Genomic DNA, 27729 nt, shown 5'->3' with positions numbered 1-27729 from the left:
AATCCTTTTTGTCAGGAAAAACGCGAAAATCACAAACCTCCTTCCTACTTACGTAAAAAAGTTGCAGTACCCCACCTTTTTTTTGTAATTATTATTAACTTTGACCCTTTTTGAAGTAATCTTATTTCAGAATTAAATTCAAATAAAATACGTAATGTCCATAAAACAAAACTTAAGTTTTATTCATTTTATAAAATTTAGAGTAGAATATTTTTTGAGAATATTTCTGGGGTAAAAACTCTCGACTTTTGAAACCATTTACATTTTTTCCGTCTCTTTCGTTCATCCAATTTAATTGAAAGTTTCATATTTTTCCAATTTTAATAACATTGTTACTTTTTTTTTGTCAACAAATCATAAACACTCTTCACACGTTGGTCACTTACAGAAAGATTTTCCCCTAAACAAAGTAGAAACACTGTAGACTTCTTAGATTCGTAAATTGAAGACTTTAGTATAAAAACACGTTTAATGATGTCTTAAATGCACTCAAAATTTATGTTTTTGAAGCATGTTATGATCGGCTATCAATATAGACCATTAATTTTGTTCTACTAAGCTTTTACAGTTTTCTAAAAAAAATTGCGCTTGATAAACAGCTTTTTATGTTCTCATCTATTCTGAAATTTTGAATTACAAAAGTCACCATTTAATACAAATATCCTTCTGCAGAGCTCTTCAATTATTCAAATCTTGCATAGTTTTAGCCTAATTAAGATATCTAAGAACAGTGCGATACAACTATTTAAAACGACTTTAAGCTGTAACTCACACGAAAGATGCTGAAAAAGATTCTCCCCTCTCGTTGAAAAATTAAATCACTCTATAAAGAGAAAAATACCTCTTTTCGAATCAGAAAATACTTACCATAAGCTTCTTTACCCGTTACTTTTTTTTTCCTTTACATTTTCATCTGAAACGAGATGATTGCTGGTTGCAAAGAGAAAAAAAATAACAGATACAATAATGGCGATGTCGGGTACGAGAAAAACTGAACAATTTAACGCTTTTAAAGATCTAAATCACCACTTCTTTATCACCCCTCTATCATTATCCCATCTTGCTCAATATGGAACCGTTATTTCTTCACGAGTATTTTTTATCAACTGTAAATGGTGTTTTAGGACTTATGGTTATAATTCCGGTAAATGATTTTTTTTGCACACTTTATTGAAAGCAATTTCATTTTGTTCTTATTGTAAATGTGTCTTGATGTGTAATTTCTAATAGAATTGCATTTAAATTGATAGTTTTTTTATTGATTTATTTTTGTTCATGTAGGGTCTTTTTTCTTTTTTCGCTTGCATCATTAAATCTAATATTGTTATATTTTTTTAAAATCTAGTTTATAATTACTTTAAATATCACATTTATATTATTTCCATTATCATATTGCGTTTTTTGTTTTGCTTTTTCGCCTTTTGTTTTACTTTTCTTTAAAAAAAAAGTTTTTTCTGGATTTTTTTTATTAATTAAATGCATTACTTAATAAAATCTTTTAGAAACTATTTCACAAATGGAAATTCACATTGCATACAATAAATATTAGATAAATATAAGACTAAATTTACATAGGTGTTTCTTGAGAAGTATTTTTGCTCAATTCTCTCCCCCCCCCCTTTTTTTTTTCTTTATAAAAGGGAATTTTCCCGATTCTGAACAGAAAGGACAATTCTTTATTTCTGCTTACATTAATTCTTCTTCTTTTTTTATTTAAAAATCTTAGTTCATGTCTTATACCTTTGCAATTTGTGAAAAATATTTCTTCTTCGAAAGTTGGGCAGAGATCATGTGATATATCGATGCATTTATTTCAATATATTCACATATTTCTAATGGTATTATAATTTTACAGTGTATGAGCATAATCTTGTATCACGTTACAATTTAAAAACTCCTTGAAAAAATTTTCTGCAATAACAGAACCCTATTTGCACAAATTCACAAAAGCAGGACCCTGGTTGAAAGAATGTGACTTAACGTTTATTTTATATTCACAAATTACGAGTAATTCTTTAAACAATTTTAAAAAGACTGACCCTTCACAAAATGTCTAGACAGACCCCTGTATATATNATTTGAACTTATCTATCAATTATCTTTATCACTTAATCATTATTAATTATCTTATATCACTTATTTGAACTTTTTCATTATTAAATATTTAATACTTATATATTTAATAATAAAAAAGCGATTTATCTACTTTTATTATCTTTTTTAGTAATAATATTTAAGTTAGAACCTAAAATTGGTTTCAATCGCAAGACTTGCAAGTGATCCGATTTTGGAAATCGGGTACCTAATTCGTACCACCTGCGCCCTAACTCGTACTACTCTATATATATATATATAAAATAGTATTTAGTATTAATCAAAAAGGGCCTCCTATATTTTTTTTCTGCCCTATGCACAAGAATTCAAGAATTACTATGTTCATAACAAATTAAAAGCAATTCAACTTACTTGTTATCGCATGCGATAAATATTGTAGGTTTGTCAAAATTTTGCGCATCCAAAACAACTCCATTAATAAAATTACCCCCTAGTTAAGGCATAAACAATTTTGCAACAAAAACAATAACATTACATAAATCAAAAGACGGTTGTTTCATAATATCTAAATGTTAAGTGGGAGGATTTCAAAAAATTAACTACTTTTATTGCATCCGCATTCTTTATCACTCCCTCATCAAGAGAGAAAATGAGTATCAAAACACAATAAATAAAAAAAACTGGTGGGGGAGTCCCTGTGAGAGGAGGGGTTGGGGGTTTGAAAGGGATCCGGTCAATTCACCCTCAGGGCTAGAAAGAGAAGCCGACAGACGGCCAGCGATAGCCCCTCGCCGATCATCGGTCACTGTCGGGTGTTTTGTTGGGAACAAAAACATTTTTGTTCCCTACTCCTCCCACAATCTCTCACAAGTAGGGAAGGATTTTTGATGGGTCGATCGGTCAGATTCTCTACACCCTCTGCTTGGATGTGAAAAATTGAAAAAAAATAAATAATTGCCACCATAAGAGCTTATTTTTAAGCTAAGTTATAAGTGTGAAACAATATTAATTCATTTTTAGAAAAGAGCTTTACAAGCATTTTATTTCATTGAAAATGTATAGAATTCAAAAAAATAAAAAATATCAAAATTCTTCTCATAAGTAATCTTTCTTTTAAGCTTATTTGTATATAGATTACTGATCCATAAAATGTCAAAGTTTAATACAAAAGTACCTGGCCTATATCCAGTATTAAATGAGATATTCTGTATGAGTTTTATTACTTTTTTTAAAAATTTACATAAAACTCAAATTCCATATGCAACTCGAATTGAAAAGAAAAATTCACGTAAGGTACAAATTCTTCATTAGACGAGACTAGATACGACATAGATAGAAGGAATACGATAATTTTGTTTCTTTATTTTATTATATAGCTACTCTTAATTAAATACATTCGTCTTTATTAGATAAAATTAATCAGTTATTTTGATTAGTAATAGCCTATCCGAAGAATGCGATTTTTAACACTTTTTTTTAGGAGGGGGACATTTTTTTTCCAACTATCAAACAGCTGTTATGCATTCAAAGAAGCGTGCCTAATTGTTTGAAATCTTTGGGTGTGCTAGAGAAATTACAACAATAAAACTGAATGCCGAGTCTGGTTTCTGTTTACACCCCTATTTTGTGTTAAAACATCCCTTCAGATTTATCAGTTGCTGGTTTAAATGTTTTGCATTTGAAAATATCACATGTCCAATCAATTAGTTTTAAATTATTATGAACGGAATCTAGATCTTCAATTCATAATAATTATTAGCAATTCTTTCAAAACACTTCTGTACAAATAACAACATTCATCATAAACACATGAGATCATTTAATTCCATAATAAACGCTTAAAATCTAGATAAATAATCCCCCCCCCTTTTTTTTTAAGTGACTCAATTTTAACTGAAACATGGTTCGATTTGACAACTTATTAAGACTTGAGTGAATGTGAATGTTGACTCAAACAATCTTTTTCAAACGAGTCAAATTTTTTTTTTCTTTTTTCTCCTTCAGTATTTACCAAATCGTTCTATAAGACAGTGTTCAATAACATGGCTGTTAATTCCATCTTAATAGAAATAAAAACACGAATCATTTTTTTCCCCTTAAATACTTGCTTGTCTACGAAATTAAATCACTCACGTCTCTATTCAGGAAGAATTTGTACTTGTTTAACAGCAGATTTAAGACTCGCCATTTTTTTTCCCTCCAGCAGCAACTGATAAAAGGCAAAGAGAGCAAAATCTAAATTTTAAAAACCCTCTATTTCCCTTATCTGCCACACACGATCAATTTCAACTTGCGTGTTACACGCTTTTAACCTTCTCTAATAAAAGAGAAGCCCTTTTTAAAAACTCAGGACCATTCAAACTAAATCATGAAATCGTAGAAGGAAAAATATAAAAACCTAAACGGAGCGGTAGCGTTAAAAAGACTTGTTTATTGCTAGCGTTTGTCTCATGTGGTATCATAAACACGCCCTCCAAATTCTGCAGCTTCCCCAACTGTCTCATAAATCAAAAGAACCCTTTTCCTCCCCGACCCCCTACTTATCCCCTTTGCCATATAAAACACAGATCGTAAATCTATGGAGAAAGGTATCTCTAGAGTACCCTCAGTGGGGTATCTTTACCCCCAGCAGAGCCCTAATGTACTCCAACATGAAATTTAGCCTTTTTTCTTCTCACTGCACTCCAGGAATGTTCGACTGTTTGATTTGAATCGTAGCTTTTATTGACATCTTACATTACAAAGTTGCATTGTAAATTCTCGATACTGTTTTGATAGGCGAATATCGTTAAGTTTTTTGTTCGAACATAACTTTTTTTATAGGATTTTCGTGCCGTTTATTCTTTTTATATTAAAATAGAAAAGAATCATTAGTACCAAATTAAAATGATTCGAACCAGTGTATGAAAATTAAAAGGGTCTCGAAACATTAAATATGTATTGTAAAATTATGCTTGCCTTATTGTTTCAAGAAAAAATTTCATAATTTTTAACACGATATTTTTGCTGTTAGATAAATGAAAACTTAGAGCAAATCAGGTCAGCAATTTTGTATACGTGCCTGCCTGTTTATATGATTACAGCACTGAGGGAAAAAATAGGGTCAAAACTACAGAATATGGCAAAATATATGGTATTTCAGGCTCTATGGGAAAGCTAAAAAGCTCGGTTTTTTTTTTTTGCAAAGTGCTTTGGAAATGATTTTAGTAGAGTTTTATAATATATGATAAAATTTGGTAATTTTTTTTTACCATTATACCGTAGAGCATGGCATAAAAACCATTCATTCGGGTAAATTTACATTTCAGTTTCGTATGCTTTACTAAATGCGTGAAAAACCACCCACGGTTAGCCTAACGGCGAGAGAACTCTAACCCATGGTCCGTCTACCACTGAGGATATTTTGCATCAGCACCGTGATCGGTGCAAACCGGATTCAGAATTCGCATCGTCCAGCCATCGTTGGGATTCGAACCCGGTTCACTTCATTGGAAAGCGAACGCTCTGTCCCCTGAGCAATCACGGCTCAAGACTACAATTAAACTTTATAATTTTAAGAAAATTTACTAAAGTTATTATAAAATTTTTATTTATAATTTCATAATCAAAATTGAGAGAACGCTGAAACGCGAGGGCTGTTCCTCCATCTGGGCGAAGCATTTTAAAAAACTAATAATGCAAAATTTATTAATTTCTCTTTGCAATATATCTAGCTTAATATATAAAGATGTCAAATATATAAAAATCTCAATTTTTATTTTTTTTTATTTATTTATTTATTTTTTGTCGCTTACATTGATTTTTCATCTGTATGGCAGTAGTATACGCTTTCGTGTTTCAACTGGAATGTGGCATATCACGATGGCATATCTTAAGCCCTACTTTTCTCTCATAATTATACTGTTATGAAATTCAAATAATTCATAGCAATGACAATGAGTAGCTCCGTGCCGTTGAGCCTCCGTGGCGCAATTGGTTAGCGCGTTCGGCTGTTAACCGAAAGGTTGGTGGTTCGAGCCCACCCGGGGGCGAACTTTTATTTTAACCCAAAAATGAGTGAGCTGTTCAACGACTGTCATGAAGTAAAATGAGTATTAAACAAAAAGCGTGACAATTTTAATTTAACTTATGATTTAATTAAACTGATATTTCAGTATAATTGTAGTTTGAAGCATTCATTAGGGGTGATAAATAAGAAATAATCACCTTTCTGTTCGTGAAACAAACAAGAAGTAATCATTTTCTTTTAAAGTACATACAATTTACTTTAGTTTATCTTTTTGTCGTCGATGGGAGACTGTCCCATTTATATACATTTTTAAGAGCTCCAATTTCAAGCAAAAATATATTTTTTTATTTGTTAATTTTAAGAAGCAGTTTAATAGCTACTAAAAATATCTGTTAGATTATCGGGATTATATTTTGACAAAATCCAAGAAAAGTAGCCTGAAAAAAAATTTAATTCTTATTCAAAAATTTATCAATAATTGCTTTTTGAAAATTTAAAAAATTTTGATGAAGAATAACTGTTTTTCATTGATCTAAAGAATAAATACAAACGAATGCACATTTGAAAATTATTGTTTGGAAGATTTTTACCTTTGACGCAGAAAAATTCACTGGTATTTCGTATTGTATTTCATAACCATAAATTATTAAAATGCTAAATATAATATTTTCCCTTATAAATTACAACCCTACAACACAATGAAACCCTACAAAAAGTATGAAAAATATACATAATAAAAATTCTGTGTCAAAGGGTAAATCAGCTAAAATTATCTTTAGTAGACAATACTTAGCTTAGCTGAAATAAATTTAGCAATCACAGTATTTTATGTAGCCGTATTATATGTTTTAGTGGTGCTGCTTTTTATTTAATTATTTTTTTTTTCCTTTTGTAAAATCGGACGTGATAGCTTTGAATCTTAGTTGGACTTCCCGTATCAAAGACTTCTGGCATTCCTTAAAAGCATCGAATTTTCAAATAATTCACCATTTCAAATTAAAGAATAATATGCCTTGAAAAAAAATAGAGCACATGGATACATTAAAATAAGTTTCTAGGACTAATTTGAAATATAATCTGAGAAAAAATAACTTTTTTTAGCAATATTTTTAACAACTTTTCTTCCTCCCTCATTATAATAATCAAATATCATTTTTATAATTTCAGCTTATAAATATTTGCATTTATAGAAACACAATTGCATAGCTAAGACAGAAAAACTAATTAAACCCTAAAAAAAAAGAAGTTATAAAGCATGGCCAAAAACAAATCTTGTTTTAGATTCATCAAATTATTTTGAGCATTACATTTGCTCGAATCGCTTTGAGATAGAGACCGAAATGATAAAAAGTTTCGGCCTTCTTCTAAAAGAGATATATCACCGTAAACACTGAGACCACACATTTTTGGAAGAAACTCATATCTTTTCTTGCTTCTTTTCTAATTAATGAGGGATCCCTTGATTACATAACTTTTTTTCTTCTTCTTTTTCTTCAAATAGGATGTGATTTACACCTGAAGTAAATTATAGAAAAGGAGAAATCCCTAGAAAGGGAAAGAAACGAACACAAAAAATCCCCAAAAGAAATACTCCAGTTAGCAGAGTGCACATCTCTGAAAAATTAATACTATTTATGATTCACTTTTTCAAACTTTGTGATTAGGAGAACTAAAGAAAATGCTTCTCTCCACCATCCCCACCTCCTCCTGTGCATTAACGTTTACTCTAAAAGATTTAATTTGGTTTTCGTTCGTATTCGTTATTACTTCACACTTATTTACGTGCATTATTTTTTCCACGTTTTATACGAAGATCACTTTTTTTTTTTCGTAGACCAGGTGTAATTTCATGCGCTGATGCTTCCATAACCGACGTAATTTACATGGAAATTACTAAAGTGTTGATGCTCTTCATTCAAAGCTGACGAAGAAAAACCCTTGATTAAATAAAGAATGGTTGTGGATATATCTTTCACCCTTTTTTTTTTTTCCCTTTTAATTTTTTCTTAATACATCGCCAGTGAAAGAATATTATAGCTTCTTTTCAAACCTTGAATCTTTGCCCCGAAATTTCGGGTGCAGAGAGGGAAAAAAAAAATTCCCCTTAATAAACACGTAAATACATAGCAGGTAAATTAAGAAATGTGAAAAAAAATTTTAACTCATAAGTAAATATTGGGAAGCTTAAAGAAATGCTCTCGAATATATGAAGAAAAATTGGTATAAAATGCTATTATGAAAGAGTGGGAGTTTTTCTTACATCTTTTTCATTTTCAAATATTTTTTTCACACCGCCTGCACAAATGTAAAGTGTTACAAATTTTTCTTCAAGAGCTGCGTAAAAAATTCATTTAGTCTCGGATCTGCCTCATTACATTTTTTCCTGTAAAAAGCAGGCAGATTAAAATCTACTCGAGATGAAATTAATAAATAAATTTAACGCAAGCTCTACGACGAAGTTCCCTGGGCTGGGTAATGAAGATATTTATCTAACATTGCTCAGAGTAAATTTACAGTTGAGATGGACAATCTTTCATTCTGATTCAATTTTTTTAATTTTTTCAATTTTAAAATGTTGGTATTACGATTGCAAGTGATCAGCGACGCGCTGTGAATGTTTTTTTTTCTCAGCTTCGTATCGATTAGTGACTAATTTACAGACAATCTAAAAAGGGAAATAAGATTTTAAAGAGAAAAACGGAAGAAGATAGGAAAAAAAATAGTTTGCTGCCTTCTGTCCAGTTAACAAGTATTTATTCCATACCAAGATTAAGCATTAACTACGATTTTAAACAATAGAGGGTGTTGCTAACTTAAAAACTATTAAATAATATCCTTTTCTGCGTGTCAAACCTTTTCAACTGAAAAATGTGCATGTGTACTGTTAATTTATTTTTCAAACTCCATCACTGGAAATAAAAAAAGTATTTTAAAAACGTTACTTTATATCTTCTTAAAGTTAGTAATATCATCTTTTGACGAATTTTCTTACTAATTTTAAAACTTAAGAAAATTAGTTCTCTGTGTAGACGTTTCTGTCGCAGTCAATTTCTTTTTATTAATTTTCTAAAGGGGGGTGGGTTAATTTTAGACTCACTTGGTATTAGTAATATTATAACCTCATAAATATTTACAATTTATAAATACTCTCAACTTCGTATTTTTTGTGCATCTGATTCTAACCTTAGAAATGACTGAGGTTCATAAGTTTTACTTAAATAACACGAATTCTATTTTTAGTCCTAAAAGAAGATCATCTGAATTATTTATTGGTTAGGTTGTCCGCTTAAGGAGTAATGTACTAATGACCCACTTAGATGAGTAGTCAACTCAATTCGAATAAATTAAGAAATTTTTTTTAATCCTTTCCAATATGGAGCTTTATTATATGATGAGATCAACTTAAGTAGGTAACAGAATTAAAAAGGTAGTGAGGTAATTTAAGGAATATGGCCTTTTAAGGCCATAATCCTTAAATTTTGTATAATTGTAAACATTTATTTTAGTTGTGAATTTACCTGATAATATCAATCAATATTATTTTCATGAACTGTATAAATTGAATTTAAAAAGTATAGAAAACTTTATTGCGATATGAATGGCAATTGTATGCAATTTATAAAATGAAATCCGTAATAAAAAGTTTCTACACAGTTTGCATTTTTTTAGCATTTATAAAGTTTATGGCAAAACAGAATCACAATCATACAAAACAGAAATTTTGGTGCAAATTTTAACTTTTTTTTTTGTTCTCGTAGCTATAAAATTTTAACTCGCTCGATTTTAAACCGATTTCATTGATGATTTTCTTTTCGAAATTGTAATATTTATATTTAAACTGATAACTATAATGAATGTATTGTACAAAAAATTATGAACAATTTTAAATTAAATTGAAAAATAATACAAGTTGGGGATAGTTCCCGTCAAACAAAGTTGTTATTTGCCGAACACGTTTACCAAGAATATGCATTTTATAAAAATGTTCATGCAAAGTAGATATTAGTTTCTAAATATGTTTCATGGAAACTTGAATGCATTTACTCTTTGAATATGCATTATTCTCAACAAATATTATTGATTGTTTTATTTCATGGATAATTTTGTTATGTTTAGAAATTGAATTCCCATTTTCGTTAAGTAAAATAATTTTTTTTAATATGTATCGTCATCAATGTTTAATTCCCTTCAAACCAAAAAATAATAACGACTGATCAGATGCAAAAAAAGGAAGGAAAAAAAATTCTTATTATAGTGATCAATAGAGTTTTATATGTTTAACACTTTGTGGGAACAATAAAGTTTAATTTTTTTGTGAGTTTCTGGGTCTTCGAGCAGCGTGCACCTGCTCAAGAACTAGAATAGTAATACGCTTATAGCAACTATGTGTCCAGCTTTAGATATAGAATTGTAAAAAGTGATGAAAATTGTGCATTGTAAAAATACAATAAAGTGGTTGACGCATAAGAAACTATCGATCCTGGCTGGAATTGTAAATAAATAAAAAAAACACTCTTTGTTCATGAATTTTCTAAGAAAACTAATGATAGCGAATAGTTTGGATTGCGACTACAAGATTCAGCTACATAATTCAAATTAAGAAGCGAACTATCTTGAAGATTTTATTTATTTTTTAACTATATTTACGTCTTTAAAACTAATATGGTGGTTCAAGGAAAACTTGAGACATCCTTCTGCTAGACATCAGGACATTTGATGGAATATAAACTCGGTGATTAATTGGAGGACAAAATTCTTTCCGAGATTTTTATCTTGGCAAGACACCACAACACACTTATAATTCAAATTAAGATACTAACTATCTTGAAGATTTTATTTATTTTTTAACTATATTTACGTCTTTAAAACTAATACGGTGGTTCGAAGAAAACTAGAGACATCCTTCTACTAGACGTCGAAACTTTCACGACATTTGATGGAATGTAAACTCGGTGATTTATTGGAGGACAAAATTCTTTCCGAGATTTCTATCTTGGCAAGACACCACATCACACTTATAATTCAAATTAAGAAACTAACTATCTTGAAGATTTTATTTATTTTTTAACTATATTTACGTCTTTAAAATTAATACAGGTGGTTCGAAGAAAACTAGAGACATCCTTCTACTAGACGTCGAAACTTTCACGACATTTGATGGAATGTAAACTCGGTGATTTATTGGAGGACAAAATTCTTTCCGAGATTTTTATCTTGGCAAGACACCACATCACACTTATAATTCAAATTAAGAAACTAACTATCTTGAAGATTTTATTTATTTTTTAACTATATTTACGTTTTTAAAATTAATACGGTGGTTCGAAGAGAACTAGAGACATCCTCCTGCAAGACATCGAAACTTTCACGACATTTGATGGAATATAAACTCGGTGATTTATTGGAGGACAAAATTCTTTCCGAGATTTTTATCTTAGCAAGACACCACATCACACTTTGAAGAAATGATCACCCATTAAGATTTAAGAGCAGAACACTAGCTCTTCGGCGGGATAAAATCCATTTAAATCTCCTTTTCGGGGACCTTCCCTTTCCAGATCCACTCCTTCAGTTCATTTAAGGCAAATTGAAAGAATTCCTCATTACAGTAATCGAACCATTAGCAAACCAGAGAGAGAGAGAAAACTTTTGCACCAAAATTAACTTCATCAAAAACGCGTTCGGGGGAACGAAATGGAGAGAATCTTTGGTTTTAAAGTTGGTGGGAATGCACCTCGACGAGCGCAGATGGCGAATCTACAGAAAAGAGTCGGACATAGTTGTGGTTGTACAACTTTTGGATGGGGGGGAGCGAACGGGGTTGCCCATTATATTTGCATGGGTCTAGGATGAAAGGGGGGTGGGGGGCGGAGAAATTTATCATTTCGTACTTTTAAAAGATGGAAAACGTTGAGGGTGATTTTTCAAAAGCAGATAATTGTGTAGTTTAAGTTCCGTTTAGTGAGTCTTTGGCGCTGTTAAGGAGTATTTATAATCTCATCTAGTATTCGGGAGTTTTATGTGGGAAGACAACAAGAAACAATCGGCGGTTTGAAATATTGGTATGGAAAGAAAACCATTAATAATGAATCCCGCGAAAGCAGAATTTCGAAACAATATAATTCGAAAGGAGCTAATAGATGTTTTCAAAACAAATTGACGAATCTATTTTCTTGTTAAGAGGCCGGCTTATTGTTTGTATATGCAACAATTCATTTGCGCTTCAAACTTAATTTTAAAATAAGCCTAATCCCGCTTAGAGAAGCATTTTATGATTAAGTTAAGAGACAGTGTTCGGAATCTGTGTGTTCTATTAAAAAGTACGCTTGGAATTAATGATTGGTAAAACTTTTAAGTGGGAGTGTAGATGAAAAGGGAAATTTTATGCGTCTAGATCACTTTTAACTTCAGAATTTCCTGAGCAAGTCTTAGAAGATAAATCGAAACTAACACTGCTCTGTACTTTTAAGACTTTCAAAGGACAATGCAAAAATGAGAAAATGCATGGCGTTCTTGAAGTACCACTCTTGCTTAGTATGAAGTCTGATCGAAAATAAATCTTTGCATAATCGGTTTACAAAAGCGTGTAATTAAAGACATAATTCAAAATTGCAAATATGATAAATCTTTGAAGTGACATTTAAGCGACACTATAGCAAACAAAACATTAACCAAACATTGCGTTAAAGTATGAACTTTATGTATGATCTGCATAAGCAATTTTAAAGTTGCTATGTAAATCTCAAAATTGATATTGCTATTTTTTTTTTTCTTTTTTTTTTTTTTTTTTTTTTTTTTNTTTTTTTTTTTTTTTTTTTTTTTTTTTTTTTTTTTTTTTTTTTTTTTTAAGTGAAAATAATGGTAAGATTTTATATCTTGTGTCAAACCAAAATCTTATGTATATAATTATTTTACATTTAAACAAACAGATTTTTTTTCTGTACGGAAACTTTTTTACCAATTACGAGAACCAACATCATATAGATGGTGTTGGGATTAATTTACGTTTAAATGAATAGGAATGAACCACGAATTTTGAAAATCATGAACAATGATTTAAAAAAATAATAGACTTCAAAACATTATAACATATAACTTGTGATATGTAAATGCATTTCTATGAGTTTGGTAGAAATATTTACAAGGAATTAATTTCTATGCATACAACGCTATAAACTATGAATAAGTAAAAAATTTAAAAAAACTTAATTTCCTTAAAATTTTTTTTAAATAGTTTTAATTATATTTTGTTTGAAGTTTGACCTGTTTCGGAAATATTTAAAATTACTATAATCCTTATAATATTGTGAATATGTTTGGTAATATATTTCTTCCACTTTTGACAGTTTTCTTTGCAATACTTAAACAAGTGGTTGAAAATATTCCAAATACATATTGTTTACAGAAAATTTAAAATGCATACAAGCAAAAAACAATCAAAATTAATTTTGAAAGACTTTCAAGATATACAGTTCAAACAAGCACATATTTGTGGAAAATAATAGTTAAATTAACTATTTTAATGAAAATTCTCACTCTTTGTCTTTCTATTTAACATTTATAACGAAAAATTTTCAAATCTCACCCATCAATTATTTTATATTCTAAATAAAATAATCCTGTTACAATGAAGCGAAATTTTCCTAAAATCTTTAAATCTTTACATTTTCGATTCTGATTCAGTTCAGGAGAAAGATTCAGATGTGGATATTCCCAACTAAATAAACTCTAATTTTCTATCCATCAAATTTAAACTAATCCAGTTTTCTACTTTTACAAGAGACTGTTTGAGAAATGTGTTGCTTAAATAATGCATTCAACTTTTAACTTTCCCACAACTCAACTCACGAGAACGTTTTCTAAGTGAGGAGTTGAGGAAAAGATAATTGATTTTCTCTTAACGGTCATCTGCTGTTTGCTTCGAAGAATATTTCGAAATTTCTACTTCAATAGTTAATCTATCAGTAAAAACAATTTTTTTGGATTGTTTGATACTTATTGAGAAGGTCAATAATATTTTTGCAATAGTAAGCAGAATTTGATTTTTTTTTTTACATAAAAAAAACTTATTATTATGTTTAAATATTATAATAAATCATTATTTCAAAAAGTTTTACAATTTTTTTTTTAACATCACAGTACGCTAAATAATAAACAGTTTTTGTTTGAAAATGATTTATTGGGAAAGTTTTTATATTCTAATTTTATGCTTAAGGAACTAAACATTTCGCAAACTATAAAACATAACACTTTAACTGAAGATGTATAATGTGCGAAAGTAAATAAATAAAATACAAATAAACGGACCGGTCTGAGTAACTTTAGATTTAGCGATCATGGGATCTTCACGTTCTAGGACTCAATTTTAATAGTTCGAAGGGTGGTCTCAAATATGCTACTTAATTAGTACAAAAGATAGTTTAAGTTATGAAATCAGACGCAAAACGTGCTTGCTATGAATAAACGTACCTTTTTTTTAGCGGATTCGGATTTCTGATCCTGATTCTGGGGTGAAAATTCGATCGTTTGATCAAAAATTATTTTATGTATTCCATTTTTTTTAAAATTTATTTATTTAATTTTTCCTGCCCATTGTAGGTTTTTTTTAACTTTATAATTTTAATATCCAAGGAACTGCTTTACCGAAAAATGGCATAAAATTCAGTTTGTTTTGCCATTTTTTAAGTCCTATATAAATTTATAGTATTGAAAACTGGAAAAGTATTATGCTCGAATTTAATGACATATTTATAATAACTTGTAAATAGTGATTGTTATGGCATAATGTCACTATAAAAATACACACTATTGACAAAATAAATGCTAAAGTAAATTCATTTTAGCTTATGAAAGTTTTCTAGTGTATGCCTGAATGCAAATTTATTCATCAGAATTATTCATCAGAATTTTTTTAAATGATTCTATTCTCGAATCGAAATATCCATCTGAAGTAATATTCAAAAATCTACATATTTCAAACAATACTGTCCGAAAACAGAAAGAAAAAAATATTAGTCACAAATAGGCAATGTTTCTCCTAATTCTTGTCACATAATCTTCTAAATTGATGTAATTCAAATGAAACTTTCTTAACAAAATAATTATTCTGCAAACTCCCTTTATCGTAATAAATTGCTCCTTTTATTTGTATCTATGTTATATGTGAAGTCTGCGAAAATATGCTCAAAATCAATTTTTTTAAATTTTTTGTTAGGAATTATTATTATTAAAAAAATAGAAATCATTTGTTGGTAGTTATTCGTAATCAATTACATTTAATTGTACAAAAATAACAAGTGTTTTAAATTCAACGTAAATCGGTACCAAATATTTGTTTAACAACTTTGTAACCTCGTACAAAAATACTCTAAAAATAATGTAAAGCAAAAAAATTTTTATTCATATTTCGAAATTACTTTCTCACTTCAATTAACTTAAAATTTTGTATTTATGAAGTTGACAATGGCACCTATAACTATTAAATGAGACAACTTTAATTCAACCGTTTAATTTATAGTATTTTGATGAAGAAAAAAAAAATTCTTTTACTCTCTCCCTAATCTTCCTACTCCCCTCAACAACAAAATTAGAATATTCGAAAGTTTTCATTTCACCCACAGAACACTTGACCAATTTTGTTTATCCCACCCACCCCCCTTACAATTAAGCCACCTCCTTAATTAGATAACTACGTCAAGTTTGTCCAAGAACATACGCGGCCATAACAATAGGAGGGTGGTATAAACTCCACAAAATCATTGCATCCCGACTAAATACTCCTGAATATCAGGTGGGGGGTGCGAAAACTCGAATAGTGCAGCCGGATAGTCCATCATGGGTCACGTGGAGTGGCTGGGATGGAGGAAGAGGGGTTCCTCTTGGATTAGCCGCAAGGGACGACGGGACGCCTCGTTTAATTTCGCGCTCCAGAGATCTTGGGCATCAACTGAGGGACCCAGGGGCTTCGGTGGTGAGGAGAAGGGGAGTTAGAATAGTGGGGGAGGTAATACATACAACCGTGTTTTGTGAAAGGGGGAGTTTTCTGGAGTTGTTTTTGCTCCACATGCAACATGTGCCTATGACGCATTTATAGCGATACATTATCGAATGTCGATTACTGATATTTTAAGTTTCTTTAATTATTCTTCATTTATTTTTGTTATTGAAATCTAATCTTTCAAAGTCAAGTTATAATTTATTTAATGCATGGGTTAAAGTTTTAAGGTTATAGCAGTTCGCAAAGAGCCTTTCAGTAAAGGGTTTCATTTGATACTTTTACTAGCTTGTTTGTTTAAAAATCATTGAAACGATTTTAAAAAAGAATTTATCCCCTCATTTATTTTGTCATTGATATATTTGATGGGGTCTGCTGAGATGTTTTCGACTCCTGATTATCTCTTCAAATCATGATTTGTTGTTTAAAGTTTATTCTTCCAATAACAATTTCTCATTTTTAATTTCACGAGAAATTGCGCATCATAATGAGGGCACAACTTTTTATTTCATTTCTAACATTTCGACATTCTTTTACAGTGAAAAATGAAGTTTTTCTAATTAAAAAATTAAAATAAAAACTGCGGCTGAAAATGTAATTTATTCATCTACAAACTTTTTATTTTTTTTTACCGCTGCAGTATCAAATATTTTAAAACATACGTACACATAAAAATTTTGAAAACTTAACAAAAATAAGCCAAAATAATGCCAGATTTGTTTTTGTTTCCTTTTTGAAAAGAAACAAAAAAAAAATAATAAAAGTGTTTATCGAATTGAAAATCTTCAGAAATATGTGATATCTTAAATTTAAGTAGCATTAATATCAAAAATAATGTTTCGTAAACAGCTTCTACTAAAGATAAATTTCATTAAAAATGCATGAATAAAATTTAAAAAATAATTAAAAGCTTTGAACAACTCCACAACTATAAATTTAGGATGATAAAAAATAAAAATAAAATTCGTTTATTAAAATAAAAATGGAGGTTCTTTTAAATTTTGTTTATTATTTGCTTTTTTGAAAAATGTTGCGATACCTTATGTTGCTTTAAGTTAACATATTTAGGTGAAATTTCTTGAAAAATGCTTCATAGACATATTATTTTGAAACATTTATTTCACTTTCTCCAAGTTTTATTTCTTGTTGAAACTCGATTACGATTACAATTAACATCATGTACCCATGTGTGGTTGAAAAATACTCAGACATAAAACATAAAGCAACGCTTACTTCCCAGCAATGCAAGCCGGTTTTTCATAGGGGGAAACGAAGCATGAAGGAAAAACCTTCATAGCGAACTTTTAGGGGTAACTTGGCAAAATCGGAAAGATTCGATGCTCAAATTATTCTCTTCTCATCTTAATTAGAAGGTTTTTATTCACCAAACTAGCATGCTATATCTCTATCTTATTATTTGATGATTTAAGTCAATATACCTTCTTTTAATGATAAATAACAAAACATATGAATTTCTATTGCTCTAAGATTTAAAAAATATGCCATTTGAATGTATTTATTTCCTTTCACCTTCACTAAAACTAACAATTTATTTATAATGTGAGCAGTTTTTTTTTAGATTAATCAGAAAGCATAAACGGTTTAATATATCAATCCACTTCAGCATTACAAATAATTATAAATGTGTAACTCTAAAAATCATATTATTCTTTTCAACTTTTGATAAAGTTTTAAATGCGGCAGAGATCTAATCCCTTAAAAATTTTATGTTTTTATTTGCACAGTATATATCAAATTAATAATATATAGAATCTACAATGATATATAGAGTTAGCAATATTGTATCAAGTTAACAATATCTAAGAGAATAAATTTATGTTTAGTACTAAAACTGCTGATAAAGAGAACGCAACTTGAGATGACAACAAACATTTCATACATTTATCACGATTTTAAATAGTTATTCATTCGATTGATATTGCCATTGATATTTAAATACGATTGTCCATTTTTATTAAAATTTTACGTATTTTCGCATTATGATAGAGCAATTATTTTATTAAATTCAGTTTTTAAGCTTAAATATAAACTAACACTTACAAGAATGTTTTTAAGTAATAATAAAATAACAATCCCAACAACAACAATACAAACTTTTGGTAAAGTTTTAAATATTAAAAAAAAAATTCATCACATTAAATGAAAGTAATAATCCAGGGATTCTAGTGTGTTAAAATTGTGTAAGGAATTCATTCTACACTGTAAGAAAATCCGGATCAAATACCGGTGAAAAGTACCAGCACTCAGGTATCAACTACTTTTTACTGTAAAAACCATTTTTACCGGAACATATTACAAAAAAAATATCTACTATACTACAATTTTTACAATAATAGCTAATAAAAACTCAAACACTGTAAGCAACAGAAAAATCAGCAGTGAAAACACTGAATCACTCTAACTGAATAAATATAACTCTAAAAATTACGGTAAAATATTTTACAGTAAAAATGAATTTTATGGATGATGCACTTAAAGTGCCAGAAATTTATATCGTAATTTTAACCTCAATTTTTTTATTGTGTACATGAATCGAAACGTAACTAATCTTGAAACCAAATGAAAAGATATATTTTATATAATGGTGCGTTACAGTTTTATTACTTCGCGTAGATATTTTTATTACATCCATGCATGTCATAAAATGTTTAAAGATTACTGAAAAATGGTAATATTATTGACAAATTTCATGCTTCCCATGAGTAGAGTGAGAAAGTTAAACTAAAATTGTACAAATAATTAATTTCATATAATATGGTTTATACCATATGATATGATCTATTCTATCCCATCTGGTATGATTATTTGAACATCTAAACCTTAGCAAAATTAGAAATTCTTCTTAAACAAATTTTAAAAAATAAATCGATTTAAATAAGCCCATGCTATTTTTTCTAAGCTTAATAATTAACACGTTTTCATAATATTTCTGGGTTCTGTTATAACTCACATTTGTATTTAATATAAATTTTAATCAAATAAATATTATGGAAATGTGAAGTTATGAAAGAAAATGTTGCATTAAGTGAGTAAAATACGGATAATCCATACAAAGTCATCCATTAGAAACAAAAGATCACGTTGTGGAACATCTATTATGTATCCTCCAATTGATATCGTATTCGATAACTGGCCGTGGTAGGATTATAAGTTCTGCTCAATGCTTTCCCGATTTAATCTGGAATAGAATTTCGCGGATATTCAAGGCCCCCCAAGCCCTATCAACCGATCTCTTCGTTGCTATGGAAACAAGGATACAGTAACTCGATGCTACGTTATTTTGCGGCGGTTAGGGTTAAGCGGCTGTCACTCGCACTGACAATATCGCTTCCCTGCTTTAACATCGCTTTAGAATTTTAACTGTAACCTTAGAATCCACTGGTTTTAATGTTTCATTTATATGGATGTGAAGGAATTTCTTCTTATAGTATTTCCTTTGGTATTGAATAGTTCTAATATTTTGATTGTGTCTTGGTTTTCATGTAACTTTAGAAAATTAAAATTTTAGAGAATTTGTAAATGTAACATAATTCAAATTCTAGGAATTTATTCATATTATTTTGTTCAAACAATTGATTAATAATTTCCAATGGTTTTTTTTTTAAAGAAGCAAATTTTTTCTTAAAAAAAAAAACATTGCATTAAATGTTTCTTTAAACAAAACAAAAATTTCACTGGATTCACAGGCAAAATTTAAAAAAATATAGATATGAATTTTTGTTGTTAAAAATTTAAATAATTAAAATTGCTTTGGCTTCAATGAAAGTTTGAAAAAGAAATAAGATGTTAAAAAAAATTTAAAAAAATATAAAAAAAACATTTAGACACGTTTTTAACGTACTAGCACAAGTATTAAATGTTTAATCCTCTAATTTTTCCGTTATTTTCTATCGTTTCAAACACCCATTTTTTTACATTAGTGTATTAAAATCATCACATTTTTGGAAACCTTTTTGCCGATTTTTATCAACTTCATAACTACAAAAGTTTTATTTAGATTGAAGGGAGTATATACTCAAACATTTTTGGTAGAAAACCTAGAGTGCGTGGGTGGGGGACACATTTAATAATGGTTAATTAACACGTTTCTTCCATTGTCATTTCAGATTCTGGGAGTCCGGGAGACTTTGGCTATGGTGGGCAGCCAGGCTTCTACGACTTCTTTCCTGGACAACCACCACCAGATGGCATGGCATACCACGGTGTACTAGGACCCGGTCAGAATGTTCCTCCTCCTCCAACTAGTATGGAGCAACCTCTCTCCGCCGTTGTTGGCCCAGGTAAATATCAAAGACCAATGAAAAATTCAATTTTTGTGCAAATCTTAACTTTAACCTAATTTTTTATTACCGCAATTTGAACAACACTGACTTGCATTGAGCAATTTTTTGACTTGCATGTATATTTCAACGCCCTAAAAGTTTTATTTTAAAAAATTTTTGATATTTTTATTGCAAAGCTATCTTTTTAAATAAATTAAAACAATTTTAAAGTCCCACACCCAATAATGGTAAAGGCAGTTGTCTTTTAAATTACTAATTAATTGTTTCTTCGTTTGTTTGGCGAACCAACCAATATTATATAACAACCGACCCAATTTTCGGTTTTACGACTACTAATGTTCAACTCCGCAGCCTTGTAGTTTTGAATGCAATCCAGAAGGAAAAGGAACTCCTGGATCAGGTATTGGGATAAATTCGCCTTCGTAGAGGTCTTCTTGATGGAACTAACCCGCATTTTCGTTACATGAAGAGGAAAACCACGAAAACCTCCTTCGGTTAGCCTCACGACAAGGAGAATCCATGATCCGTGTACCACTGAGGATATTTTACGTCAGTACACAGTCGGTGCCAGCTGGATGCGGAATTAGTATCGACCAGCCATCACCGGGATTCGAACCCGGTTCACCTCATTGGAACGCGAACGCTCTATCCCTTGAGCCATCATAGCTCGAACCAACTAGTAGAAACTAAGCTATATCAAGATGGATTAAAACAGCACCAAAAATAAAAGTTGTCTGATCATTTAAACTAAACCCTTAAAACTATATGCTGAATACTCATGAAACCTCACCGCTGCTACAGTGGCCTACCAACTGAGAGAACAAAGCATTTTGTGGACTTGTCGTCAAAGGCCTCGAGTCAAGCATGATTTAGAGTTAAATGCTGATAAAAATTTTTTTAGAAAAACATGTTTTTAACAAAAATTTGAGCTTTAAAAAAGATTTCTGGTTGTGGACGTCCAGAACACAAATAATGGATTTTAAACTGTATATGATTACTTTATTTATTCATTCGTTTGTTTCATTATTTTCTCCTATTGATTCTTTCAAGCATTGCTTAGATAACTCAGTTATAATTGTCACTCATTCCTTCATTCACTTATTCACCCGTTATATCGACAGCCTTTGTAAATTACTATTTGAAAAACTATATAAAAAATGAATGGTCGTCATAATGACGCAAAGTGTTTACTCAATCATATGTTCAAGATTAAAAATGCTTTGAAAGTCTAGCCGTTTTTTATTTCATTTGATTGTTTGTTTGTTTGTTTTTTTTTCAGATTTTTCAATTTAGGTGTTAACTATAGAAAACCAATAATTTTAAAAATGCAAGTTCAATATTTTATTATTTGAGAGCTCCTCTTTGGTTTTTCAACGCGAAAATAGTTAAATGAAGAATACCTCTTTAAATGAAATAAATGATAGAAATATTCCCTTTTTTTTTATCTTGATAATGCTTTTAAAGATCACAGTGAAATCCTCAGAGAGTGGTTTATTTCAAAAATGTTATATCTTGCCAAGTGTTTTAGGAATTTTTGGAAGCAATAATTCCCAATTTCGTCTTGCTAAACATAATCTTAAAAAAGTGCTGGTAATTTAAGAAGAAAAAAAAAAGACTAAATACATTTCTTTAGCACTTTCAAAAATTTATTGATAAAAAAAAAGTATAACTTTCCTTACTTTGGCGAATAAAAGACTGTAAAAAGATGTCCTTGGGAAAAAAACACACACAAAAAAAAAATCACCCAGTATAATAAAAAATGGAATCTTTTTCAGTTAGTGAAACTAAAATCCGTGAATATTGCAAAAGGGAGGAGGGGGGGGTAAAAACGAAACCAATAGCTTCTTTAGTTGTTCTTCTCCAATATACTGCACCTAATTTGTCACCAAGTTTAATTAAAACCGAAATATCTTTTATCTGCCAATGTCCAATATCGAAAAATCGTTCAATACATGAGAGGAAACTGCGTGGAAAAAGAAACCCAAGAAATAAGAGAAGAGAGAAAAATGCGGTGAATCATATAGAATTTTACTTTTTTCTTTCTTCTTCTTTTTTTTATTATCTCTTTACGTATTCTGATCAATGTGCAAATGACACTTCATATTTTTTTTTCCTTTGATCGATCTGTAATTATCGAAAAATATCCTTCCCCTTCTTGATTTTTCCGTATGTACTCCAAAACACTCAAGAGAAAGATGACAAAAAATTTAAATTACTATTGTTTCAGGTGAATTCTTTTTTTTTTACTCTCTATTGATGTAATTTTTTTTATCTATAATATTCTAATGGTTACTATTTTGTTATTGAAAACGTAAGATTTCCCGATCTTAAAACTTTTCCCGAATGTTCTTTTATAAAGAAACTTCTAATTAAGCTGAAGAAAATGAATCTAGTGTTTAAAAATATTCAAATTTTTTTTTCTTCCTTTTAATTTCGCTACATTTCTCGGGATTATTTTTGCAAAAGCTCAAACTTCAATTTCTAAAAAGAGAAGAAGTAAATTTTTGCAACTTTTTGTTACTCGTATCGAATTTCCACATGGTTTCCTTTTAGTTACGAGGGAAGGAAAGCTATTTCAAAAATACTCTTTGAACATTTTTAATGAAGTTTTGATTCAAAGAAGGGAAATTATCATTAGATATCGCCTACCAACGGAATGAAATTTTCATTAAGCAAACATCAAAAGACTTCTGATTAGCATGGTCTTTTGATACCGTTCTATTCAAAGTAAAAATTTCGTTATAAAAAAAATATAAAGAAACATCGTGAAATTTAAAATCTTTTGATTATCTGAGATACTTTTATAAAAAAACACTGCCAAGCATTTTTATTTTGTTTCCTTTTAAAGTATAAAATGAATATGTTTGAATAATATTGTTTCGATTAATAAGGATATAATAAAATATGATTATTTATTTACTAAAAATAAAATAAAATATATTTCAAGGCTAATTAATAAATTCAAAATTTAATTATTCAGTACTGATATTTTAAATGCAAATTGTATTTTAAAAATAAAATTTCAACAAAATAAAACGTGTTAATTTTATTTGAGTTTTTGATGTTTGACAAACATTCTGTCTCAAAATATTGATCATAAAGTTTATACGGTTTGTATTTTTTAACGTCTGTCTGCTAGCTTTAAAATTTCTACTTTCGTTTTAATGAAAACAAATGTGTGATAAAAAAACTACATGCAACACTACTAAAAAATCTGGTTAGTTTCAAACATTAGTTTAAAAAAAAAATGTTTAAAATGAGATATGTATTTTAAAAAAATTATAAATGTTTTCCTAACTAATTAGTGAAAATAAGAGTTAGTTAAAAAATCCTATTTAATGTTATATGAAAGTAAAAACTATCTATTCATTAGTATCTTATAAAATCCTGTAAAATATTGAAAAAATATAAAATAAACAATATACATAAAAGTAAATTGAAAAATTGGATTTGCGTTTTGAAAGTAATCAAGGTAATGGAAAAGTATTTTGAGAAGTATTTAAATAAGATTTAAAAACTATATAAAAGTTTTGAATGGGAAAAGTACATTTAAAACATAAAAAAAAATCCTATAATATCTTTTCGTTCTTACACATTTTATGTTCTTTCGACTTAGCCTCTTTTGATACACCGTACAATCATTAGTTTTTTTTACATGACCATTTTAGATACCACAATATAATTGCATCTTGACTTGATCACTTTTGATACCACAATATAATTGCCTCTTGACTTGATCACTTCTGTTACCTAATATAATTGCATCCTGACTTGATCACTCTTGCTACTTCAATATAATTGCATCTTGACTTGATCACTTTTGATACTCCAATATAATTGTATCTTGACTTGATCACTTTTGTTACCCCAATATTGCATCTTGATCACTTGTGATATCCCAATATAATTGCATCTTGACTTGATCACTTTTGTCACCCCAATATAATTGCATCTTAACTTGATCAATTTTGATACCCCAATATAATTGCCTCTTGACTTGATTACTTTTGATACCCTTGTAAAATTATTATTAAATTTTTTTACTAGGTCTTACTTAATTTTCAAGTACCGTTATCACTTAATCTTTTCATCATACTCAGATCATATTTATTTGATTACAGCATATTGAAAACATTTTGAAGTATTATATACCTTAAATAAACAAAATATACATTTTTAAGTTTTTATTTTTTCATTCATTTATATATTTTTTAAACATTTTTACGCTTAATTTTAATTTATTTTCAAATTCCTTTTCAGGACCTGTCAACTTAGGGGCAGATGCACCATATCTGGCGACGCATGGTGATCTCATGTCACAGCGATCTAGCCCGGACAGTGTCCTCAGCCTAGCATCAGACGCTTACGGACCACCACGATCATCATCTGCCGGATTTCCGGCAAACTTATCCGGTCATCCAACTATGTCAGAGACTCCAGTTTGGTGACGTCACGCCATTTTGGCACCACCAGTGTCAGTATCCACCGAATAAAATTTGGACTATTGAAACTGTGAATCGTCTGATGATTTGTTGAACTGAATTCTTCGTATTTCATTTCTGAAACTGTACAGAAAAAATTTCATATTTGCAGAGGAACTTATCGTCTGCACCTAAGCTTTCTTGTGGTCGGCATAGAAGAGAGGAAAAGAACTGAAGTGAAATAACATGGATGCCAAATTTCTAAATACGAAATGGAAATCATTTATTGTAAATATAGAAAAGGGATTCTTTTATTGTTTATGTTGCTATCATTAGGAAACAAAAATGTAAAAATGTAAAAAGACAGAGAGTACATTAAGAAAGGGGAAGTTATATTCACTTTATTTAATTTATTTATTTTTTTAAACAAGTTTAATTTAAAAAAGAAAAATTATTAATGTTGGTAAAAAATTTAAATGTAAGTATATGTTTGCTCTCTTGCATGGGAAATTGAAATAAATTTCTAGAAATTACTAGAAAGAATTTTTTTTGTATAAGCAAAGGAAAAACTTCTTTATTTTGTATAATAAATAATTTCACCATTTTAAGTAATAATATAAAAAATATTGAATATTTTTTTAGTGTTTCATAATTAGTATTTTGTTGCGAACAAATCATTTATTAATATATATTATAAAATAATTTAATATAAAATAACGTTGACTCACAAATTTGTTAAGAAAGTCGATAACATATTAAAAAAAAAATTCTACATTTATTATTTATTTTTGATGCACTCAAAAAAAATTTTGAAATTATCAAAAAGATTTTGATGCACCTAAAAAAAATTTTCATTGATAAATATTCTTTTTAAAGTATAATTTAGAAAAAAAAATCAGTTAATAAAAATTACTACTCCTTAATTATATGATAACAGAAACAATCATAATTAAGTTATTATATTTATTATTAATTGTTGAGCATTTTTATTGAAAAATAATTATGGAGCAATAGTAAGTGAAAACAGATTATAATAATTATAATAGTATGATTATCATTAGCTTACAGTTTTCATAAATATATTTGACTAATAAATATTATAATTGATGAATAAGTACAATGTAAATCAATTAAAATTGACTGTAGAGTATTAATTTAAAGAATAATTAATATTAACATCATATAATTTAAATAATGGTTTTGCAAAACTTATTATGTTTAACAGATGCTACATTTGCTCAACTAAACATATTTGACAAATAATGTAGAAATTACATCACGTTAAATGAGCAACTTAAACTTTTGAATTGCAGTTGAATCAAAAGCAAACTTTGTGTTAAATCAAAATGAATAAAGAAAAAGGCAAAAACCAATAACTATCTGACCAACTTGCTGAGATATTGAAATTCGAGTTCTTTGCAATTTCAGTTGCTTTTTATTTTCTTTTGATTAATTTTTTTCTTCTTAATTCTTTCAAAAGAGAAGAATATAAAGGGAAAGGGAAGAAGAAAAAAAACAATTTTGACATTTCTGCTGTTTTGAACTTTAACTTTCCCTGGTGAAAAATTTCGTTTAGGCAGACGTAAAACTTTTACTCTATTTTTGAAAGATAAGCAAAAAGAGGGGGGTGCGCGAACCAAAGAAAAACAAAGAAAAATGTTTGAGGGAAAACAAAAGATATTTCAGCTGAGGGTGGAGAGAGGGAGCGTTGTTCGAAATTATTCCACTCCGTTCATCAACTCTGGGAAAAGTTGCACATGTTTTTATGTTCCTTCAAATGCACATACACCTTGGGCTACGTAAGCGGTCGATATACATAGATATATAAATGTACTATCCTAGCTTGGATCAGATATATAGATATATATCCTGTATGAAATAGCCGTACAACTTCTTGTACAAAACTGCAGAAAACGGAACATCTGTTTCAGTTTTCTAACTAGGCAAAGATCGCGTCAGACGATTTTTTTTTAAAAAAATAAAGAATTTTCACTCATTTCATTTTATTGTTTTTATTTTCTTTTCTAACTTTTTTTTTCGCTTTTCTTTAACTGCGACTGTAGCTGGAATTGGTGCAGGATAAGGGGGGATGTTGCATCTAGGTTTAATATAAAGTTTACTCATCATTTCCATTGATGGAGTTTCTGGGGAAAGGGGAAGGGGGAAGGTAGAAAAGCGAATATGAGTGCGCGAAAATATTTTTTTTTTATTTATTTTATTTTTAGAGAGAAAGTTCATTTTCAGCAGCTATTCCTTTTTCATTTTTTCTGTCTCTTTTTTTTTTTAATTCAAAATGTTTTCCTCGCCGTGTTTATTTTACGTTTTCCGAAGTTTTGTTAATGGTTCTAAAGAGAATACATATTGCGAAGAATAAAAAAACAAAAGGATGGAAGCCGGGGAAAATGTGAAAACAGAAAATTCTTTCTCACATAGCAAAGTGCACTTTGTTGTTTTTATGACCTGAACTTCACGAATTTCTCTAAGTATTTTTCTCAAACTACTTTTTCATACATCTATGTTATTAAAGAGATCACGAAAATGCTTAACATTTTTCACAAAATTGCAGAACATTAAATTTCTTAATGCTTGTAACAATTTAATATTTATCATTTCTTATCGTTAAATTTACCCTCAAATCAGTTATCTCAGCTATACATTTAAATAAATTGTTTTAGTCGAAACACGCGCTAATTATAAAAACACACACCATCCCTTCCTTGTTTTGTTTTCTTTCACATTAAATATACTTGCACACCTTGAAAACAAAAAGCATAAGTATAGTCAAAAATGTTTATTTGATTGGATTCTTCTTTGGTCAAGGCTCAGAAGTTTGTTTGTAAGGAATTTTTCCTTCAGTACACTATATTGCTAAATTTTATTTAATTGAAAAAATTGCAATAAAATCTAATTCAGAGCAACTTCGAAAAATATCGATAATCTGAGCAC

General features: G+C 29.1%; 1 protein-coding gene and 1 non-coding gene across 3 annotated transcripts in view; both read left to right on the top strand.

The window, feature by feature from the left end:
• LOC107449891 (LIM/homeobox protein Lhx5) overlaps positions 1–25129 on the top strand; it is a 213259-nt gene extending 188130 nt beyond the window's left edge. For both annotated transcript variants that reach the window (XM_016065571.3, XM_016065562.3), the window contains 2 exons: positions 20186–20359; positions 24623–25129. In XM_016065571.3, coding sequence (XP_015921057.1) covers positions 20186–20359; positions 24623–24810 — 362 coding nt within the window. In that variant the 3' untranslated portion in view covers positions 24811–25129. The remainder of the gene's footprint in view (positions 1–20185; positions 20360–24622) is intronic.
• Positions 6013–6086, top strand: TRNAN-GUU (transfer RNA asparagine (anticodon GUU)). The gene has a single exon. It is a non-coding gene; the product is annotated as a tRNA-Asn (tRNA).
• Positions 25130–27729: the final 2600 nt, after the last annotated feature.

This window comes from Parasteatoda tepidariorum, chromosome 8 (genome assembly GCF_043381705.1).
Source record: "Parasteatoda tepidariorum isolate YZ-2023 chromosome 8, CAS_Ptep_4.0, whole genome shotgun sequence".
Taxonomy (NCBI): Eukaryota; Metazoa; Arthropoda; class Arachnida; order Araneae; family Theridiidae; genus Parasteatoda; species Parasteatoda tepidariorum.
The sequence above is the reverse complement of the archived record's forward strand: the minus strand, read 5'-3'. Positions and strand labels throughout refer to the sequence as shown.